Below are 22,612 nucleotides of genomic sequence, written 5' to 3'. Positions count from 1 at the left end.
GCCTTTCAGTTAGAAAGTCAGATTGGAAAAACAAAAATGGTTCCTACATGGAACAAATGGCTGTGTTATTTCAAATATTATTAGTTTTTTAATTATTATTATCCTCTATACAAAGCACCAACATATTGAGCAGTGCTATTCAAGAAAGGAGAAAAAATACACATAAGGGAGAATTCAAATCCCTAATATTGTGTGTGATAATGTTTCACCAGTAGAAACATGATACATTTTTAGCTTCACACCATTCTAATCATCATCATCATCATAAATTTATTTATAAAGCGCCACTAATTCCGCACCACTGTACAGAGAACTCATTCACATCAGTCCCTATCCCATTGGAGCTTACAATCAAAATCCCCCTAACTTACACACACTGAGAGCCACTAAGGGAAATTTAATAGCAGCCAATTAACCTACCAGTATGTTTTTTGAGTGTGGGAGGGAACTGGAGAAAACCCACGCAAACACGGGGAGCACATACAAACTCCACACAGATAAGGCCATGGTCAGGAATCGAACTCATGACTCCAGTGCTGAGAGTCAGAAGTGCTAACCACTAAGCCACCATGCTGCCCACCTTTTTGTGCTATGGCACCTATGTTATTACTCCATACAAAATATACGGTCCTATTAATTCCTATTTAATTCCTTTTACAATATATTTTCACTTACATGAAATTATTATCAACTGAACCTGTTCACCACACTTAAGATGGGGAAATTATTTGGGAACAATGGATTTCAAGCATACACATAAATTTATCTGCTTTTAATACATATATAATATATATTTTGTTCTTCAAAAACAATAAAATTACTTTTAATCACTAAAAAACACCTCAAGAGTCAACCTCATTATTGTTAAGTATCACTCAATATACTTGGTTCTCTGAATGCCATTTTAGGATGACATTAACAGAAAAGGCCACAAAAAAAATTACTTTTTGATTAAATAAATACATTTTTCATATCGGGAATTATATATATATATATATATATATATATATATATATATATATATATATATATATATATATATACATTGCAACCCCTAATTAAGGGTATTTTTAAATGAGATCCATCTCTATAGTTAGCATTACTGAATGCTTAGTGTAGCGTTTGTTTTGTTGAGAGTATATATAGACTCAGTTGGTATATAATGCTTTAGCATAATTCATATGATGCTTTACTTCAAATAGCACATTTTATAGATGTAGATTTTTTTATGCATTAAAGAGCTATTCTTTTATGCACTTTTTAATGTAAAATACAAGCTGCTTCTGTAAATTTAGTTGCTAAGTGCACTGTTTAGCTTGATTCTCCATCCAGTGAAGCATAGCTTAACTCCCCAGATTATGATTGTTATTGGAAATTGCTGAAGAAATTTATGGTCCGTATGATTACTTTTACAAAGGAAAATGTTAGAAAGCAAATACAAAGTCACTCAATGCTGAAAATTTGAGAAGGATACACTATTTAGATATATTTAAGTAAAGGTAATTGGTACTAAGAATACCTAGGCATCTTAAAGACAGAATTAGAGCAACTGTTAATTATCGCTTTTAGACATTTCTTGTAATTAGTGTTTGAACGGGCATAAAAAAAACCAAAGTGGATCAGGTTTTTATGGCTAGGATTACTTTCAGGCAAAAACACAAATCAAGAATAGGGATTCCATAATAATTGTCAGGTCAGTAAACCATAAATACAATTTTACCTGTGAATAGCAAAAAAGAGATCTCTTTGCTGTCATATATCCTGACTCCCTTTGTTCTCTAGACCAGCAGTACTCAACCCTTTTTTATGTAGCTGGGACCGTCAGTTTGCCATTCTTCTGAGCAGCCTCAAGAAGTAGTTCCCATCGGAATGTACAGCATATCTGAAGATCAGGAGACCCGAGACCCAACAGTTCTCAAGATGCTACTGCATTCATTCTGTAGGATTAGATATATAAAGTGTCAGCAGATATGTATGTCAGTAAATGTGTCATTTATTTATATATTTTAATTGCAACCTTGGATTCCTATCTTTGATAATCAAGCCATAGAAGTTAAAAGTTGCTTTATTCTGACTGGTCAATGTATTAAACAGTTGAAGGATCTTGCATTGTTACAAAACAATTACAATTAATATGTGTGCATCAGAATTCAGTTCTGGAAAAGCAATCATTCCAACTTTCAATTAAACACTGGTAAAATTGAGGAGTGTCCTATGAAAGCTGGGGTATATGGGAAACCTAATCAAGAACCTCACCAGATTTTAGAACGGTGAATGATATTTTTCAGGTTCTGTTCCATAAGGTATCCACAATTTTGCTTTCAGATGTCAAATTACTAGATTTTATTGTATAAATTTCTGTGTTATTAGTGTAAAAATGTTCCTTTTCCTACTGGAATCCAGAATTTTGTGCTTTGGATGCAATTAAGAACAAAATATATTTTTATTCCAATACTTTCACCATGTGCCTATTATTTCTTTTTTATAACACCCCCCCCCCCCCCTATTTTATCCTACAAAAAGGAAAATATCCTAAGTGTAAGCACTCTGGTAGACATGTGACATCACCAGCCAATCGCTGCATTTTTGCATAACTAGATGTTTATAGCAGAGGCAGAACTAGTAAACTGTGGGCCCCGGTGCAGGGAGGAGAGAACAGGGGCTTCCGACGCTCTGCATCTGCCATGCAGTGGACCCCATTATCTCCATGAGCCCCGATGCACGGCACCTGCAGCACCAATGGTAGTTCTGCCACTGGTCTATATAATGTGACCATGAATCCAGGGAATTTGTGTTTAGTTTGAAAGCAGGTTTCTAGGAACATAAATGATAGCTTACCGGAGTTTATTTACTATAACATGAGAAATATTAAGTAACCCATAACAACAAAGCAGACATTTTCTTTCATAGTCTGATTTGAATTCCCCAACCATCACCTTCCTCCAATCCTTTGGTTTTCATTGAAACCACATAGAGAGGATTGGGACAAGGAAGTGCTATGTAGGCGGTAGTATTACTTAGTTGTTGGTGTTGAATGATTCCTCAAGCCTTTGGCTAGTCTGTACTACATAAGGCTGACAGTTGACTACTCAGGCATAAAAACTAGAGAATTGGAAGCCTCAGCTTGTCAGGCAATAGAGAATCCCTAGAGAGAGCTAGAGATGTGTGTTTGCAGAAGCAGTCAGTGAGGGGAAATTTGGTTCAGGAAAAGTAGAAGGAGATCAAACAGTGAAACACAAGCCTGTCTCTGGAATCGTGTCCACGTGGAAGTGTATAATATATGAAAATGATTATACCTTCACTCTGCTGATACAGAACTGGACTGTAAAGCTTTGTTCTGAAAATGTTAATCACATCATATAAAATAATGCAGACGCTCCTTCTGTTCAAATAAATTGCATTTCAGTGCAAAATAGATTATTCTGGTCGTTGTTAATGGATACTGTGAAATATTAAAAGAAATGAAAAAAAAAAGTAAATATTAGCTTTCTCTCACAAACCATTCGTAATATTGTTGTAATGTCACTTCACTGATCTCTATTCCTCCACCGTGTAAACCTATTCTTCTAAACCCATCACCTTAGTCTCCGCTATGACCTTTTTACCACTCGCCCCACACCTAATTCTAATACTAACCCTATCATAATAGTAACTCCAGCCTTACCATAATATTACTTACAATTCATAAGTGGAAATGTCATCACCTGAGTAGTTTTATATATGTGATAATAGTAGAATGATGAACATGGTATAATAGTATATAAACCATGATGATATAGACTATAAATTATATTAAAATGAAGGCATTTTAAAATGTTCAGCACTTTAATAACCACCTTTATGCAGACTTGCACATTTGTTTTTTGCTAGATTTCTAATTCATATTTTGTTGCATTAACTGAACTACAAAGTTACAGCAAAGAAAATGTATGTTGTATTGCAAAACTACGCCCTCTAATAATACATCTTCTTTAACCACATTTTTTGTTAAGATGATGGTGTTATTGCATTAAAGAGCATTTTATCTACCACAACAAATATGCATGGGGGAAATTAAAAAGCCTACAATTCCTTGTTCCAATACCACATCTACCTCTGTAAAGTGCCTATTTTCACAGTAAATTCCTTTCTCAGTGAACTTTATACATGTATCCACATTTTCTCCAATCTCCAGTGAAAAAAATAATTAAAACAGATATTAGTAGGGATGTATGAAATGCTAAAAAAATCTATACCCAATTAGTCACCTGCATTCAGATACAGATTTGCAAGATTTACAGAATTAGTCAAATTGTGTTTTTTAACCATAGAATTTTCAATTCCTTCCAATTCATCATTGCGATTGGAGAATCACAACTTGCCTCACCCACTTTTCAAAACACAAATGGTTTTACAGAATGGAAAGCAAGAAATGTCCCTGAGATATGCACCCTTTTCCTTTATCTCATTTTAATCATCTTGCTCTGCAAAACCAAATACTGTGATCGCACAGGTCCAAAAAATGGACACATGGGTGTGCCTATGGTGTGCCCAACACCATCTTCCCCTGCAAACTAATGTATTTTGGGGGAAAATTTGGCACACCAGTGCAAATTGAGACATCGCCAAACAAGACTTTGCATTGCCCTTGGGCAGTTTTGTGTGTCATCAATGATCTCATAAGTGTTCAACTTATCTCAAGAGGGTTTTGTAAAACTAAAAATTGCAACATAACATTTTTTGTTTGCATTTTAATATTTTATTGAATCTTGTTTTTACTATTCTCAAAGTATTTATTTGTTCCAAAATAATGCACCCTTATAACTATCATGATAGAGTACATTTTTAACACAGTGAAATTATTGTGAATCTTTTGAGGATGGGGATTTAGGGGATATGCATTGTTGATTCCTTTTTTGAATATTTTGGGGGGGTTACTAGCTGAGCTTTTAGGTTACAATTCTAATACTGGTCACTAGTCAAGCTTATTCTGTGAATATTCCAGATATAAATACTATAGGGCAATTCGGATTTAGAATTGGTTGGCTCTTAATCCATTTTTCAAAAAGTTTCTGCATCATTCAAATCAAAGTAGAATGTTTTGTATTGGTAATAGATTTCTTCTTTTTACCCGGAAGGAAGTTCTGGTGACAGTTTGCTGAATTTTGACACTACATTCATTACCACTGACATGAGGTTGTTTTGAGAACACTGATGTATTTTTTCTCTGGCATAGGTTTGCTGTGGAATGACTGCGAAGTGAGTGTGTTTCCTGACTCCCTTTTCTATACATGGGAAGATCTTTCACTTGTAGTGTTTTAACAAATACATTGATTGGTATCACAATGAATTGGTAATGGTGCTAATGGCAAGTCTCAAAAAAAATTGTTTTTTGCCAGTGTGTTGAAAAAAACCCCCAATTGGTTAAACTGGTATTTCTACACCTAAATAGGTTAGAATGCTAAGGACAAAATACCAACAACAATTGTGTTTTGCTGCGGTCAGTGTGTTATAGCAATGTGTAGGAGAAAAGGGAAGACAAATCAATTAGGCAATGGGATAGTATTGTTTGCACAGCTACATACATAGGCATTTTTAAAAAATGAGTGGGCCACATTATTGTGTAAATATTTGGTAACTGGCTGGTCAGAGTGCCCACGAGTGTATAGTAGTCTGTGCTACTAACAGTCACAGAGAGCAGACACTGCCATTGGCCTGATTCGTTCATTATTTTTTTTTTCTGAATCAGGACAGATTTTTAAATTGATGCATCATTAAATCTTAGCAAATTGAGAATCAGAATCGGTTGAATAAATTCATCCATCTCATTCTCTAGATATAAGAACGACCATGGCATATAACTTACTGTACGTCAGGGCCGAATTTATCACTAGGCAACCAAGGCAATTGCCTAGGGCCCAGCGATCCCCAGAAGGCCCTCCCAGGGCTGGTGGTGAGACCACCCTTTAAAATTGGGCCGCTACTTATGGGCCAGTGCTGTGTGTTTGCCCCCCCCCAGGCTAAAGTCTGCCAGCCAGCCCCTGAATAGGGGTATATGTTATGCTAAAAAACTATAGTGCTATGGATTTTTTCAGGGAGGGGGCCCCAAACCAGTATCTTGCCTAGGGCCCCATGAGGTCTAAATCCGGCTCTGCTGTTACATATCTTGAAAAATGCATTGCACTGTACAACAGTTTCTCAATATCCCTTAAGGGGCGAGGTTCTAATTAGACTAACCTTTTACCTGTTTAATTTCCAGATTGTTCAACATTTTGGCACACTACATTGTTATTGGCCTGAAGCAAATCTCTATCTTTATCTATGTGCCTTTTTTGTCTCTTCTCTCACAAATCACAACTTCATTCTCTTTTTCTGGTGTCCAAAGTTCATTTACTTGTTTATAATTAACAATGTTTGATTCATTTTCACCATTATAACTTCTGTGGATATGTGACAATAATAAATATATGACAAATAAGAAGCTTGAATAAACAATAACATATAAGTAATATATGACTATCAAGAAACCAGAATAAACATTGGATACTAGGATACTTGTAAAATTGGTTAACAAGACTATTGAATGATATATCTATTGTTATTCTTATTTTTTCTTATTTATTCTATTCTTGTTATTCTTATTTTTTCTTTATATATGATATACTTAAACATATGAATTTTTCTTTACATTTAAGGGAGTGAATTCTCTGGGAGTCCATACAGCCATCCACAGTATTCATCATATAACGATTCATGGAGATTTCCTAACCCCGGCTTACTAGGTGCGTATGATATATATGTAATATGAATTATTTCTGTACTCGAATAAACCTAGTGGACCTGTTTCATGAAGGCACGTAAAGTGAACGTATTGTGCTTTTTTTTAAAAAAAATGCACATATTTCTGGCATATGGTCGTATTCAACAAGGACAGGATCTGAATGTATACGTCTATTTATGAATATGGGCCCAGGTCTGCTCTGCTCTAGCAGACAAGACACTATAGGATACCTCCAATACATATGTGGAATATCAAGTCAAAAAAGAAAACCCATTCCATTAATGTCACCTATTAATAATACAGTAATTAATGACAAAACATTTAAAAATAAGAAAAGTGTTTATTTTTTCCCATAAAATTAATTTATTAGGATGTTATTAATGTCTACTGAACATAAAATATTTTTTTACAGATGCTCCTGATTGCAAACACATGTTCTAGCATACATACATTAGTAATCAGCACCTGCACCAGACCTATAGGTGATACAAGTGATACAATTGAAAATCAAGTACCAATACTTGAATTGGACAATGCTGCATGCGCTCAAACTTGGCAAACCCTTACTGTACACTGACTACGTGGATACACTCAGTACCCTCCCTATTCCGCCCATGAAATCTTTGGCTGTAGTGAGGGTCCTTTGTGGTCGAAAATGAATTGGACGTTGCTGCGTTCTCTGGCATATGGTTTATTTCTAGGGCATGCGCACGGCGATTTATGCAAAATATGGCATGTATCGGCATTTACGTCCCTTAATGAATCAGGCCCAGTAATATTTACCTTGTGTTTTAGCTTTGATTACCTTTTCCATGATATAATACACCACTGAAAGCTGAATAGGCTACCAATGTTTTCCATGTGATATACAGTATGTCTTCACTTTTTGTAAAATGGTCTCATTCTAAGTTACTGACTCACTTTCAATAAGCTTTTAATATCTTCTGTTTTTCCCACCAGTTTTATTTAGCACACCTAAATAAACTTATACCTATATCCCCCCCCCCATAAATTATTGGATTTAGATTAGACTTGCAGCATATTTGCCTACTTTCCTGGAATGTCCGTGAGACTCCCGAATTTCGGGTAGTTCTTCCGGACCTCGGGTAAGCGTGCCTTTCTCCTGGATCCTGTTCACATCCTAGTAAAATAGACGGGATGGGGAAATCAATTGAATTGTGTCATTCTGGCTTGCCCCTAAGGCATGATGATGCAATCATCATTTTGCCATGGGGTGGGGCCAATATGATGCAGTTTGCAGCACCATGCTCCCCCTGCTCTTGCTACTTGACCTCCCCTCTGGGACCTCCCAAGTATGGCTTGTAGTGGGGCCCACAATTTTCGTATATGATGGCCTGAACTGGGACGATTTAGGCTTGAGAAAATATAGAAGCCGGCACCAAAACTAGGAGTCAGGGGAAAGGAAAGCGTGTTGCACAAAAGTGTGCACATGCAAATCTGGGTGTGTCTTTATTTACCTGAATAGTACATGAATTCATTGGACACAGTTATTTTAATAATTGGCAATAAATCCAGTAACTAGCACATCAAAGACAGTAACCGGCACATTCAGTAACCGGCACATTTGAAATATTAAATGGCACATGAGGCATTTTTGGCACACCAAAGGCAGAAATGTTGTCATCAATGCAATGCTAATGCCACACATTGATAATAGCCATAATGTTATATATTAAACAGCCTCAATAGAAAACCTTGTACTAAATACTGTAGTATATATATATATATATATATATATATATATATATATATATACTGGCTGCTGCTCAGAGGATGAACTGGCCACCACATAAACTTCTGGTCCGGATGATGTAACCACAGCTACACAAGGCTTTGTGGTGACCATTTGAGCCATTGAGCATTGGCATTAATAGCGTACATCCAGAGAGTACATATTGACTGAGCGCATTAATAGCTTATGGGCGAAGGTGCAACCACAGTCTGCAGAAAAGCCCTTGGCAAGACGCAATTCTAGACAATGATAATGAATGTAAAATGTGCCTGGAAATGTAGTAACTGCTTAATATGCACAGTAAACCTATGTACATATAAATTATTAATGGTGCTGTTTCTACTATGTAGATATTGTTCTTATTTTTATGATTACATATGATTATGTATTTCACCCCATACCTACTAATTATATTCAAGCCACTATATTGTCCATCACCGTTTGTAGACTTACAGTAATAGGTTTCATTATTTGATGTGAAATTGACAGTCTTTATGCCACAAGAGTTATGTTAAAGTTGCATTGTCCAATAAAAGCAGACTAGAACTTAAGTGCAATACAACAATGCATCCTGTAGAGAGCAGATGGTAAATGCAGAGTCTTAAATACCACCTGGAAACTTGGTTGATTAATAAATACCCCCTGAGTCTAATTTCCTCATTAAGTATAAATGTGAATATATCTCAATATATTTGAATAGCTTTTCAGCTGACATATCTGTGAGAAAAAGTGCTCTATGCATTTTTGAGTTTGTTGTTACATATTTTTAATGAGATATGCTTTTGTTATGTGACTGTGTATTCTATGATATGTATATTCATTTTCTGTAATTAATTATGTTTATGGTACTATGTAATAGCTGTGCTGCACTGATATTTATGCACACATTACACAGTACAATAACCCACATGTTGTGCCATGGGACACCTTGCATATGTCAAAACAAGGTAAAATGAGGTCAATGGTAAATTATATTCGGTGCTAAAAATATAAATTCAGTTTTGCCCTAACTTTCTTTTCTACATGTATTTACAGTAATTAAATGCTTGTCTTATATATGTTCAGGCAGCCCCCTTCTTCTAAGTAGATGCATACCATATTAAAGAAATTCTGAATTTAGTTAGTGCACTTTGACCTTTTCTCATAGTTATTGCCATGTGGGCTTTTATTGTTAAGACATCTTCAACACTTATCAAAGGAAAATACGCTTAACACCTTAACACTGCTGTCAAAAATTAGCCCACTTTTACTTTGCATAAAATAATTAGGATTTTTTTTCTGCATAATTTGCACAAATGAGATAAGTAGAAATTCCAATTAATTGTCACCACTCAACTACATTATTATTATTGCCTAAGAGGTTTCAAAATTTACTGAAGACAAAAACTATGTGACCTAATTTGGATAAATCAATTTTATTTCTAAATTCTACGTCTTGTTTTTTTTGTTTTTTGTTTTACTTTTTTTTTAGTCGCTTTTTAAAATAATAAACCAAAGTAGATACCAAAGTAGATGATAATGAGAAAGTAGCAAGCTTTGTCTTGTTATATTCCAGAAAATGATTTCAAAAGATTAGCTTTTAGCGTCCTCTATTGTGTACTTTGCATGTGAGTCATAGAAATAAATCTATACATACATACATATATATATATATAGTTTATTGCATTTGTTTACTTAGTTAATTACATTACCAGCACTCAGGAAATGGGAGTTTCAATGCTTTTTCTGAAACATATTACCAATAGTAATGATACTTTAATTGAAGATAACCTGTGATATTTATGAAAACTAGTGAACAGGAAAAAAGTAGTGTTGCCCATAACAACCAATGAAATGCTAGTGTTTGAAACTACAATAGAAAGATTGCAAAATTAGTTGCTACGGGCAACACTGTTTTCATCCCTGTGCACAAGCATTCATAAATGTCTTCTGAGTATAAGCCCAAGCCCTCAACACTAAAAATTAAAGGCACGTGAGTTGGTTTTAATGTCATAATGCTTTGTAAAAAAATTATAAAAAAAAATTATAAAAAAAAATAAAATTGTAAAAAGTCTGTAATAAAAATAAAAATGATAAATAGTAACCACCATCAGCACTGTATATTGTACCTCTCAACATTTCCAATTGGAAAGAAGAACAAAATTAAGACCATATCCTGATCTGTCCAAAGCACACCTCCGTCCATTGATACCACATTAATAATCGGTGAGGCCACACCCTTTCTCTGACAACAAGCCTCTTTGACTGCTGGAACATGAAACGGTTCTTTACAATCAGGACTGTTGGCAGGTGCGGTATATATGGAGTAATGTAGCCTATGAAAACACAAGGCTGAAGTATGTACAGGTCCTTATGGGGCCATAGTCTGTAGCTCTGTGTGCTGATGGTATTAAAAAGATGAAATCCTGAATTCAACTACAACTCTTTATAGCAATTAAATAATATTACTCATTCTGATTACTTTCACAGAAGTGTATGTTTTTTTAATTTTAACCGATATAAAATTGTCTACAATGCTACATTTTTACAGTTATTTTTCTATTGCCCCTAATAATTGTAGACATGTGCCTAATTATGTAAGGTATACTATACTGTAATATAATATATTGCATTTATGCAGAAACTGTAGCTAAGTACAGATTCCTATATAGAAAATATCTTTATACGGCAGAATCCTGCTACAGATTTAACTAGACTTTGACTTGCTGATGTGTGGAAAAGCTTTAATGCAAAGTGACGTTCTTGCAGGAAGTGTGCAACCTCCATGTAAATTGGTAGTGGTCCGGGAGAAAGCATTGACATGGACTGTAGGACATTTTTTAAGGCTGGTTAACACACACAGGCTGAACCTAGATAATGGCAAGTGCTGGCTAATGAAGAAAAATGATTCAATTTCATGCTGGTTTGTTCTAAGAACTTCTTTACCATTTCCCTCATTATTTCTCAACTTGATGTTCAACATAAAGGATTTCATTTAATACAATGTTCCTGTTCCTTTGCAGTTGATGTGACTTGTACATGTTGTGTAATTTAACTGCTAGTGGCAGGAATCTTGAGATTAAGTGCACACATTGGGATTTAAGTCGGGCCCTCCTGTTGGATCCTGTGTATATCAGGGATGCTATGTAAATATGGCGTACTTCATCTGGAATTCCCCACTAACGTGAAATTACACTTTATTTCTTTCTAACTTTTTTGAATACATTTACAACAAAGAGTGAAAAGGTGGCAAAGGAGGAGATTTAGGAGCGGATAATGTTTTTTCTCTATTTTGTGTTCTATAAAAAGCATACAGTATATGGCCATTTCAAACCGTATTATACCATAGACCAACTGTTTTTATATAGCACAGAATTCTAAGGTGATATTCCTTGTTTTACAGCACTTTATTCTTTATTAGTTTACCATTTCTTTGGCCATGAACATGTTCTTGATAGAATTTTCAACAAAACCTGATTCTAAATTTGTGGCTCACATTTGGTGGTTGCAGTTCACATCCGTAGATTGTATTTTAGGTTCAACAATCACGTTTAAGTTTGCTATTTGCATTAAAATTTAAATTTTTTACCTTTTTTTAAGCACAATTTACATTTTAATTATTTAAAATTATGTTATGTTTTATTTTAAACCAAAAGTTTGAACGCTTGCTTTTGACATTTACAATAGAATGTTATCTTCAATGTGTTAGAGCCAATTTGCACCTTTATAAACTGGCTCAAACCTGGTCAAAAGAACTAAGAATGGACCGGGAGCATACTCTGCCCTACAGCTGCCATCTGCATTCATGAAGTGCGTGGCCATAGGACTAATACAGACTCAGAGAGCAGGTGTCCCCCATATTGCTGGCCCAGCACTCCCTTGTATTCTACCTTTACTGACAGTATAAATGCACACAACATCTTAAAAAAGAGTCATGTGACACAAATGACCACTAATTTCCAAACATAAATGATACTTCAAAGGAGTGACAGCACTACTCTTTAAATGTATGTGATAACATCACTACACATCAAATATAAGGGTATATTTAAAGCATTTTTCACATATATTCATATCACTGATTGATTATATTAAAACAAATCTACAGTAAGATTGAAAATGAAATAAGTGGTTTGATAAAAATCACTTTATGTTGATATAAAAAAGGCATTGGTAAAATATAAATGCAGAGGCTGACTTTTTAAATTGTTCCATGACGTTTTCTCCTGCCATGTGTTATCCCGATTATAACCATTACATTTTTGCTTAAAAATTCCTTTTTAATATTTTCTTCTAAGTAACACTAAGCTATTTTTGTGTGACTGTCTGTACCATGTAGATGATTTACAGTGGAAAGTCAGCTAAGTTAATAGCTGAATATTTAACCTTTTTTGAATTGAACTTTTGTAATGGAATTTTGAAAAGGAATATGGTTTTGACCTGGACTTTCTTTTGCCCTGAATAGCTGTATCCAAAATCACGTATGTTGAAGTACATCGTGATAGCATATTAAATATTTTATACCCTAATTAAAGGTGGCGGAGGGTTGATTTTAAAGTTTGGAAATATATAAATATAAAATATGGGAAGGACATAATGGAGCAATTCTTCAAGTTTCTGAATTTGACTTTTAAAGAACTGAAATAATAGAAAATATGTAAATATTTACTGGAAATGTTCTGTCTTCTTAGACAGCTACTAATCTATAATAAAGTTGTCAAGTTCTTAAATAGTTTTAAAATACAGCGTTAGAAGAAATTTTTATAGAATTGCTTGTGACGTGTTATTCAACTGATATTGAACTGATATTCAACTTGCTGATGTCCAGAGTTGTATCAAATAATAATATATACCCAATCAATGGTATATTGGGCAGCACGGTGGCTCAGTGGTTAGCACTTCTGCCTCACAGCACTGGGGTCATGAGTTCAATTCCCGACCATGGCCTTATCTGTGTGGAGTTTCTATGTTCTCCTCATGTTTCCGTGGGTTTCCTCTGGGTGCTCCGGTTTTCTCCCACACTCCAAAAACATACCGGTAGTTTAATTGGCCCTAGTTTGTGTGTGTGTTAAGTAATTTAGACTGTAAGCTCCATTGGGGCAGGGACTGATGTGAGTGAGTTCTCTGTACAGTGCGGCAGAATTAGTGGCGCTATATAAATAAATGATGATGATGAAGATGATGATGATGATGATCAATCAATGGTGGGACATTCAAGGAAAACATTATAAAATGCCTTTGCGTTGATATGACATATAGTGACATTTTATGCAGCCATACACATGCAAGAGATCCAGGGGCTTGCACATCAGGGTAGAGTCATAAAGCCAATGTTATTGCAGGGGGCAAATAATAACTAATGTGATCAATGTGTGAGTGTGTGACTTGCTTAGAAGTGGTTTGAGATGTTGCATCAGCAACTATGGTTTAAGAAGTGGAAGAATGTGTCATCTCAACTCTACCCCAGTATACATAGATCTAAAGAGACAGGAAAACCTTGAAACAAAATCATTGCTGTTGTCATTCCGGTTCCTTCTTTGATGTCTATTGCTTCCTTGGTGGCAGCAGCTTCCGCAGAGCAAGTGTCTTGGTTCTGTCCCCAGTAGTGAGCATGATTGTTAAGAAAAATACCAGGGTATACGTTGCTTCTCTGTGCTGGTGTGTAACCACACAAGTGCTTGTTATGTTATGATCCCCATCAAAGTACAGTGCTGTGTAATCTGTCAGCACTTTATAAAGGATAACAATAATGTAGAGGTACAACAAGGTTCAGAATGATATGTTTCAAACATTTTATTGAAAGAGCCTCCCAAGCAATATAATTGCAGATTGGAATAGATAGGATTGAATATAGAATAAATGGATAACATGAGGTTAGCTGACATAATTTGTCATCTAAGTCTTTCATCTAAACCCATTCACTGTAATCCTCCTATAGATAAATTAAAGTAAAAATACAATAATTTTTGTTTTTCTTTTCTTTTTGTTGTTTGGTATGTTTATATCTTAAAAAATTTCAATAAAAATACTGGATTTAAAAAAAATAAATAAAAAAAAAATACAATAATAGTGAATCTGTCATAATACTGTACACTTTATAAAAATGAAGCAAACTAACACGATTGTTGTCTTCCACTGTTCTTTCCTTATTTGTACCTAGCACAGGAGACTTTATAGACTAGACATAGGTTTAGGTTATCTCTCTCTGTGCAGGTCATGAGCAAATTTAGAAATTTAGAAAGACACCTCTTTACCTGTTCTCTGTCATTTTTTCTGACCTTTCTGAGCATAGTCTTGCCCCCAAATAATGTTATATCCCACCCCCAGTGGTGACAAACATGTCCCTTGCCACTAGGCCATGTGTTAAACTGACAGGAGAGCTCTGGGAAGAGTTAATGGGAAAGAGAAAAGAAGCAATTACTGAATACTGAACGGTAAGATTTGCAAACAGACTTGCTAGTATTATCATAGATGCTAAGTAAAGTCCTATAGCAATATTTTTTTAATAAGCTAATATCTTAATAATACTTTAAGTCCCTTTAAATGGATGCATTAGTTCTATCTACTACCCAGCATTTAAGTTTCTGTGAAACCGAGAATGTATTTATAGAAGAAGGCAGGTTTACGTTCAATGTAAATTGGATTTTCACAACTGAGCAGGCTGCCTTGTGTGCAACAACCATATACTTGCTTTTCAGATATTGTACAACAATTTCCAGTTGCTGTTCTTACAGTCCCCTTTCTCTTTTTCAGGCTCTCCATACTATTACAGTGCAGCAAGAGGAGCAGCGCCCCCTGCTGCCGCCACTGCCTACGATCGTCACTGACAAAATGCAACGAGAACATAAGCACTTACAACACCTGTTATTCGTGGGAATTGTACCATATAAATTAATCTGCTATGATATCTTGAGATGAAAATAAGGAGTATTCCAGTATTGTCACTTTGGACAAAAAGCAATTATTTTCCAACCATCTTTTCAATTATTGGAGTGGGTTCAATATTTCTTCATTTTTGTTCTACACTTCACTCATGTGCAAATATATGCAGCCTAATGATTATTGGAATGGTGACTTGTTTTGGCTACATTGGGACAGATGAAAAACAGTTAACCAAATCAGTTATTTGTTTGTTTGTTTTTATAATCATTTTTCACATATACAGTGCCATTGTATATACATGCTCCTTGGTGTGATTTATGAGTGGCTTAGCATAAACTGCAACATGATACAAGTTTGTAACTGAAAGTGCTTACAGCATACTTACTATATTTTATAAAATGCTGCACTGATTCACAGAATTCAGTAAGCTTTAATTCAACATTGAACCAGGTTACCATCCACTATGGCTATGTTTGGGGCTGATGTCAAAATGTATGTCTAAAATTCATCTAATCATTTTACCTGATTTCCAAACTAAAAGTATGGTATTCTGCACAGTGCAGTCAATGTATGAGCAATGTTATTTAATGAAAGCAGATACTAAGGGCTAGATTTACTAAACTGCGGGTTTGAAAAAGTGGAGATGTTGCCTATAGTAACCAATCAGATTCTAGCTTTCATTTATTTAGTGCATTCTACAAAATGATAGCTAGAATCTAATTGGTTGCTATAGGCAACATCTTTACTTTTTCAAACCCCGCAGTTTAGTAAATAAACCCCTAAATGTCTTTCGATGTAAGTCATTTTCATACAAGTAACACCACATAATACAACATTTATGACATCAAATCAATTTAAGCTATATGTGGAAAAATATATTTTGTAAGAGAGATAGGGGATTTTTTGCTAGACATGTTTTAATAAAATTTTACATAACATGAAGGAAGTTTAACCAACCACAAAAATTATATGTACAAAATATTCACACCATAAGGTATTATCATCCTCAACAGGTGACAAACCAGTCACAAAGTGGAGGGATGGTACACAGTATCTAGGTCTATTAAAGTTTGTGATCATTTGTACTTTTTTCTTTACATATCCAGTTATGGTCACTAGGAAGTAGTCGTTATGTGGTATTATATATGGGATAATGCAGCCACTTCTGTTAAGTTATAAGGATATTAGCAGCGACTGAGAAGTGCTTTTATACATGTAATGGACATCTGTGGTAACTTCAGATATCAGCAACAGAGTATATTATGCCTTATTATGCACAAGTTTTCCTAATTACCACTGACGTAATAGCAGCAAAACTAACCATTATAATTGATGACATCAGAACTATTCATTTATTCATTTATACAGAATTATACACAGGAGTTTATAAATCAGATATAGTGGACTGTACTACTTTATTGTTATAAAGCTTTATTAACATCCACTATGCATAGCAATAAAGTAAAACAGCAGCTGTCGTCTTATTTTAATATGATGCAAGGCCAAAATTAATATCCTTTTTACAATATAGGAATTGGATCCTACATATCTGATTTATATTGATTACAGAAAAACTGTTTACCCTGTATAAATATGTACACATTAGCATCACTTGTGTATTATAAATTGAAAAAAAATGGCAGGGGGTTCACAAAATGCTGAATATTTTCATGTATTGTCCTTCAATATTGACGTTGTTAGCAGGTACATAAATTTGAGCTAGAATGTTCCTTAAGCCTTTTCCCTTCTGGATAATATCATGATCAGACCATGCAAAGGCATCTCATTATGCAGTAATTCCTGTGAAATCTCTGCAGTGTGGGATTTTGTTTCCACTATATTGTTAAAATCACTGCTTGCTCTTGCATCGTACATGGTGCCTAGTTTTGTAATGAATTTGCAAATAGAGACAAAACACCACACAATGCATCTAGTTAGCGAACATATGAGGTCAAATCCCGCAGCTCGTATCTATTTATTTTTAGATAAAAAGCAGCATGGAATGGGTTTAAATGGATTATTTATTTTTATGGAGCTGCTTCCCATAAAGAATGTGGGGAAAAACCCAAGAGATGTTCGATATTTGAACAGGAGAAAGCTCTATTTCATTGAAACATGTAAACATGACTTTGGCTGCAGAGTGTTGCTTCTTTTTAAAAGCTTTTACAGAAACCCTCCTTTGTGCTTATGTATATGTTTTGTAATAAATTAATATCAAATGGGAATAATTTATTTAAATATACAATGTGCTTGAAGCCAGACACATTTTGTTATCAATAAAGAACACAAATTTATTAACATAATTCGAGTAGCACAAATATGCTGTAATATATATTCCAATGGGACTCAATTCAACCAAGATTGTGATTTGCTACTGTTTTTTCCATTCTCCCATTTACTTTAAAGGTTATGCAATAGGAATATAAGTGGGAAATCAGGATACAATTATTGTCTTGCGGTTGAAAAGGTTGATGCTGCCAACCAATCAGGCATTTTCTTTCATTAATCTAGCGTGCACTGATCAAAACTCATATCCAGTTGGTTATGATGGGTTACAGTGCATTTGAGCTCTTTTCTCCTTATTATTAGATGCGCCTTATATTGTTCACAACATACTTTTCAGAAAGGATGGAAGACTCTGAAGATGATTTAGTCTTCAGCTATTGTTTTTAGATCTAGGATTCTTAGGGGGTATTTGTGAACATTGGCACACAACAAAAATTGTGCTATAGCCAGCAGTAACCAATCAGATGTTTGCTTTCAAAGCTGTACTTTAAAACTAGAATAGTCTGATTGGCTGCTATAGGCTATAGTACCATTTTGCTGTGCATCAGGTTTTATAAATTAGTCCTCTTCAAGCTCAAGTGTCAGTCTAGTATTATCATTAGGTGACCTCTGGGCTGTTAACTGAAAATGATAAATGAAAATACTAGTCATCATTTATGAGAGCTTCAGTCATAGTCTAGATGATAACACTTTCCATATCCCTTGTTATAATGAGAGAATTTGTGCATATTGTATTGCCCTTATTGAGTAATGTAACCCATGATATTAAAACACAACTATTATACAAACAATACAATACAAAACTTAAATACAAAAAACATACTCTAAAACAAAAAATGTGGCAAGTACATTATATACAAAAATTATTGCAGATACTGTATGTCCCCAACATTGTCAAAGGCAAAATATTTAATATAGTGATATTTAAAGGATATTCACAAACTAAATTGTGGTTTTTTTAAACATCTCATGCAAGTTGATTACCATTGCCAGTTGCATTTGCTTGAATGAATTGATTCATGGATATAGGAGACAACAATAAAATGCACTAGTGGCCATAACTAAATTAGAGCTACATCCTACAGCACCATTTTCAACTTGAGTGGCCAGATCAGCCATTTAAAACTGTATACAGATGAAATACAGATATGGTTCTATCACCATTAGTTCAGAAACATGCTACATGTTTGCAAAATATCAACTGCAGTCATGCAGAATGGATCTAATACTAACGGAATTTAACGACAAAACATAGGAAGATCTAAATAGCCCGTTGTTAACATAATTTTACCAATATGGTAAATGATGAGAGAGAGCTATAATTGTGACTAATTAATCTACCCCCCCCCCCTCCCCCCAAAAAAAAGTTGATCTTTGGCTATTCTTTACTTTTCTGTAAAGTCTGTCCTGTGTGCTTCTAATAAAAAAACATTGGACTCCGTTAACATTGTGTTCTGTATCTGCACAGTTTTACTAGAGAGTCTGTCCAGTACACTTTATGGTGCCTGCCTACTCTGCGCTCCTTTAAATAAAACTGTTCAGTTTTTGCCCATAAACACAAAAACTGGGCGCATTGTGGTTGTGGTCATCATCATCATTTATTTATGTAGCGCCACTAATTCCGCAGTGCTGTACAGAGAACTCACTCACATCAGTCCCTGCCCCATTGGGGCTTACAGTCTAAATTCCCTAACACACACACACACACACACACACACGCACAAACACAGATTAAGGTCAATTTCATAGCATCTAATTAACCGAACCTGGAGTGTGGGAGGAAACCGGAACGCCCGGAGGAAACCCACGCAAACATGGGGAGAACATACAAACTCCACACACATAGGGCCATGGTGGGGAATCAAACTCATGACCCTAGTGCTGTGAGGCAGAAGTTCTAGTATTAATTTAAATATCATATATATCATTGACATCTACTGAGCTTTGCCTAATGTTTTATTATGGCACCGTGAATTTGATAACACTTCTACGGTTCTAAATGTTTTTATGCATATTAAGCCAACTGCCATTCTGAATCTGATTATGACAAAAAAATTAGCACTCAACTAAATAATTTGACATCATTTCAAAATTTATGTCACAAATTATGCCTATTCTCTCCCCTAATTACTAATTTATTTTGTATATTATTTAGGAATTTGGTACCGACATTGCTAATACTGAACAATTCAGGAAAAAAGATACATATAATCTCTGAGTTGGATTAACAGCTCAGTACCTTTCAAAAAAACCTGTTGATTTCATTGAAGACTGTGGACTTTGCCTGGCTAAACAAACACTTTCCCCAAACATGGTTTAACCTCAAAGTTGCATATTTCCAGGATTTCCTTACATGATACATATAAATTACGCAACGGATGCATTCTTATAACCGCGTGACCTATGTTTTTGTCCCCTGTTCTCCTGTGAGGAGGACAGATGCTGGAGATGGGGTGATGGAGGTTTCATTTTGGGAACTGAACTCTAAGATATATTATCTGTTCTATAGTCTGCTAGTCACTTGTATTTGCAGTCAGGTGTATAACTTTCTAAATTGGAAATTGGGAATATGATATGGGAAAAATGTTAATGTTTTTAATCAAATTTTATGCTATAAAACAGGTGCGCACAACTACAACTGTTAAGAGATGTATCAATAAATATTACTATTACATATCTGTATATACTCTCTATGTGATTATGGAATGGGAGCAATATTATATCAAAACACTCAGTGGAGGGACATTTTTCCAAAATATCCATCTCACCTCTTACCCCCTGCAAACAGCATAAAGCAAACAGTTACATTGTTATAGAGGTATACATAAAAGGACTAAGGGGGTCTAGTTATTCAAATGAGCCTATAGGGCTGATTTTCTGTTGTTGCTTACTGTAGTAATAAAAACTCATGCTTTGGGGAAGTCCATTTAACAAGCGAGATTTTAATGGTAAATTGCAGTAGTAGGTGATTTTCTCTCACCACCAGACTCAACGAATCAAACTGCAGGCGGAGGTTACCCATTGGTGTAAAGGATGACGCACTATAGATGGAAATTTTCACTCTTTAATTAATAGACTCTAGTCTCTTTTGGAATGATAGGTGTCAGAGACCTCCTCTCAACTCACACAATAAAGAGTCAACAGCACAAAACTGAAAATAGGACACTTGTCATTTTATACTAATACATCATATAGCTCATTGCTATCTTACTTTATGTGCTATATAGTTTGTTTAAAAATACAACCCCATCCAAACTCAGTAATAGGCCTTGTATTAATGTAATCAATTCTTGTGTGTAGGCCTCTGCAAAACATAATAAGTTAAGGGCCCAAGAATACTTAAATGTTATGTTAAAATTCAAAACAAAGGTGTAATTTTTTATACTGCTTTTTTTATTTTGCTTATACTGTATACAGACATATTTGTAATACTGTTTGCAAGAGTGGAAGAGAATGCCACGCCTTAGACAGGGTGGTGGAATTGTGAATGAGGGATTTTGCTAATAATGTAGTAGTTTGCTACACTCTTAGATTCTTAGAACATGACAACACAAAGCAGATTAATGAATAGGTACTAATACATTACCTTATAAAATTTAGGAATAAAATCTAATTTGCATTCAACTCCTTCTTTTTTTACAAGATCAAAGCTTTAATAATATTGCACCAAAACAATCAAGTCCCTTTTAGATAGTTATTTAATATTGTACAGAAACTGGTTTTATGTAAGGAATATTGTATAGAGGAAGACTTAATTATTTATTGTTTTAAACCTAACTCTAACAAGTATTAGCGCAAAGTACATTGATGAGCAGTAAATCAAAGCAAACATGAAGAAATAAGATTACTTTGGTCAAGTACAAGTTAGACTTATGAAATCAAATGTCTGATTGAAATCACATATTGGAACTTTGGCATCAAATGTGTAAATTACCCCAATTGAGTCAATATACAGAAGATGTGCACAACTCATTTTTGAAGAACTTTGGCTTTTTAACATTTCCACAGGACCAAGTTATATATTATGGTCATGTAGGTTTACCCAATATATACGAATTACCCAGTGCAATATCCTGTTTAGCAAACCACTGTGAGCAATAGAAATATATCCCCTTTGGCACCTGCGCACTGATACAATGATGGACTTCAAGCTATGTATATAAGGTTTCCTTGTTTGCCTGTTCTGAATCTTCATTTTTTATTTTGATGCTACTTTTTGCCTAAATTTGTTCAGCCTCATATTGACATTACTGTAACCTGGTTTACACTTTATAGTGGCCTTGTACATTCTTAAAATCTGAAAAATAAAATGTATAACCATCATTACCATATTTCCTTTTTTCCCTATTACAAGAAAGGAATACAATGTCGTTCTTATTTATCTTTATCCTGAAGTTTTTCTTTTTTTAAAATAAGAATCTCCAATGTCAGAAAATACACATAACATGTCTGCCAAAGTTCACCATGGCTGCATAGATAGAGCTTACTTGTGATTAGGAAAGAAGAAATTGAAAAATATGCCTTTGAATACTGGGATTTTACAAGTCCCCAGAGAAACACAAAATGCTTCTTAATATGTGTATGTTTTGTATTTATTTTTTGTAGGAAAAATATTTGACTTGAAATTTTGGTGTTTTTTTTCTTAGTGCTGTGCGTTGCTTTATGTGTAATATTTGAATGTAATTACAGCAGTGCCAATTTGCCAAAGATGTTTCACATTTTTTTTTTTCCTGTATTATTTTTATTTTAAGGATTGGGATGGCCAGTAATTTTGTTAACCAGGTTTTTATTTGTCTGTAAATTTGTGAATTTATTTAAGTTAAATGGTTGATTGCAATTTTTTTAGATTAGTTGAAAAAAACATGCAATAAGATTGGCGTAGATTTGATATCTGTGTGTCTTTCCATTGGAGTGACTGTTACTTGTGAACAATTGAATTTATGTAATCTTTA

At 34.5% G+C, this 22,612-nt stretch overlaps 1 protein-coding gene across 3 annotated transcripts in view; it reads left to right on the top strand.

Annotated features, from left to right (window-relative positions):
- Positions 1-16,042, top strand: part of PAX5 (paired box 5) — a 207,988-nt gene extending 191,946 nt beyond the window's left edge. For all 3 annotated transcript variants that reach the window (XM_075208201.1, XM_075208185.1, XM_075208192.1), the window contains 2 exons: positions 6,675-6,761; positions 15,246-16,042. In XM_075208201.1, coding sequence (XP_075064302.1) covers positions 6,675-6,761; positions 15,246-15,319 — 161 coding nt within the window. In that variant the 3' untranslated portion in view covers positions 15,320-16,042. The remainder of the gene's footprint in view (positions 1-6,674; positions 6,762-15,245) is intronic.
- The last annotated feature ends 6,570 nt before the right edge of the window (positions 16,043-22,612 follow it).

Source organism: Mixophyes fleayi, chromosome 1, assembly GCF_038048845.1.
Source record: "Mixophyes fleayi isolate aMixFle1 chromosome 1, aMixFle1.hap1, whole genome shotgun sequence".
NCBI classification, from domain to species: Eukaryota; Metazoa; Chordata; class Amphibia; order Anura; family Limnodynastidae; genus Mixophyes; species Mixophyes fleayi.
The sequence above is the reverse complement of the archived record's forward strand: the minus strand, read 5'-3'. Positions and strand labels throughout refer to the sequence as shown.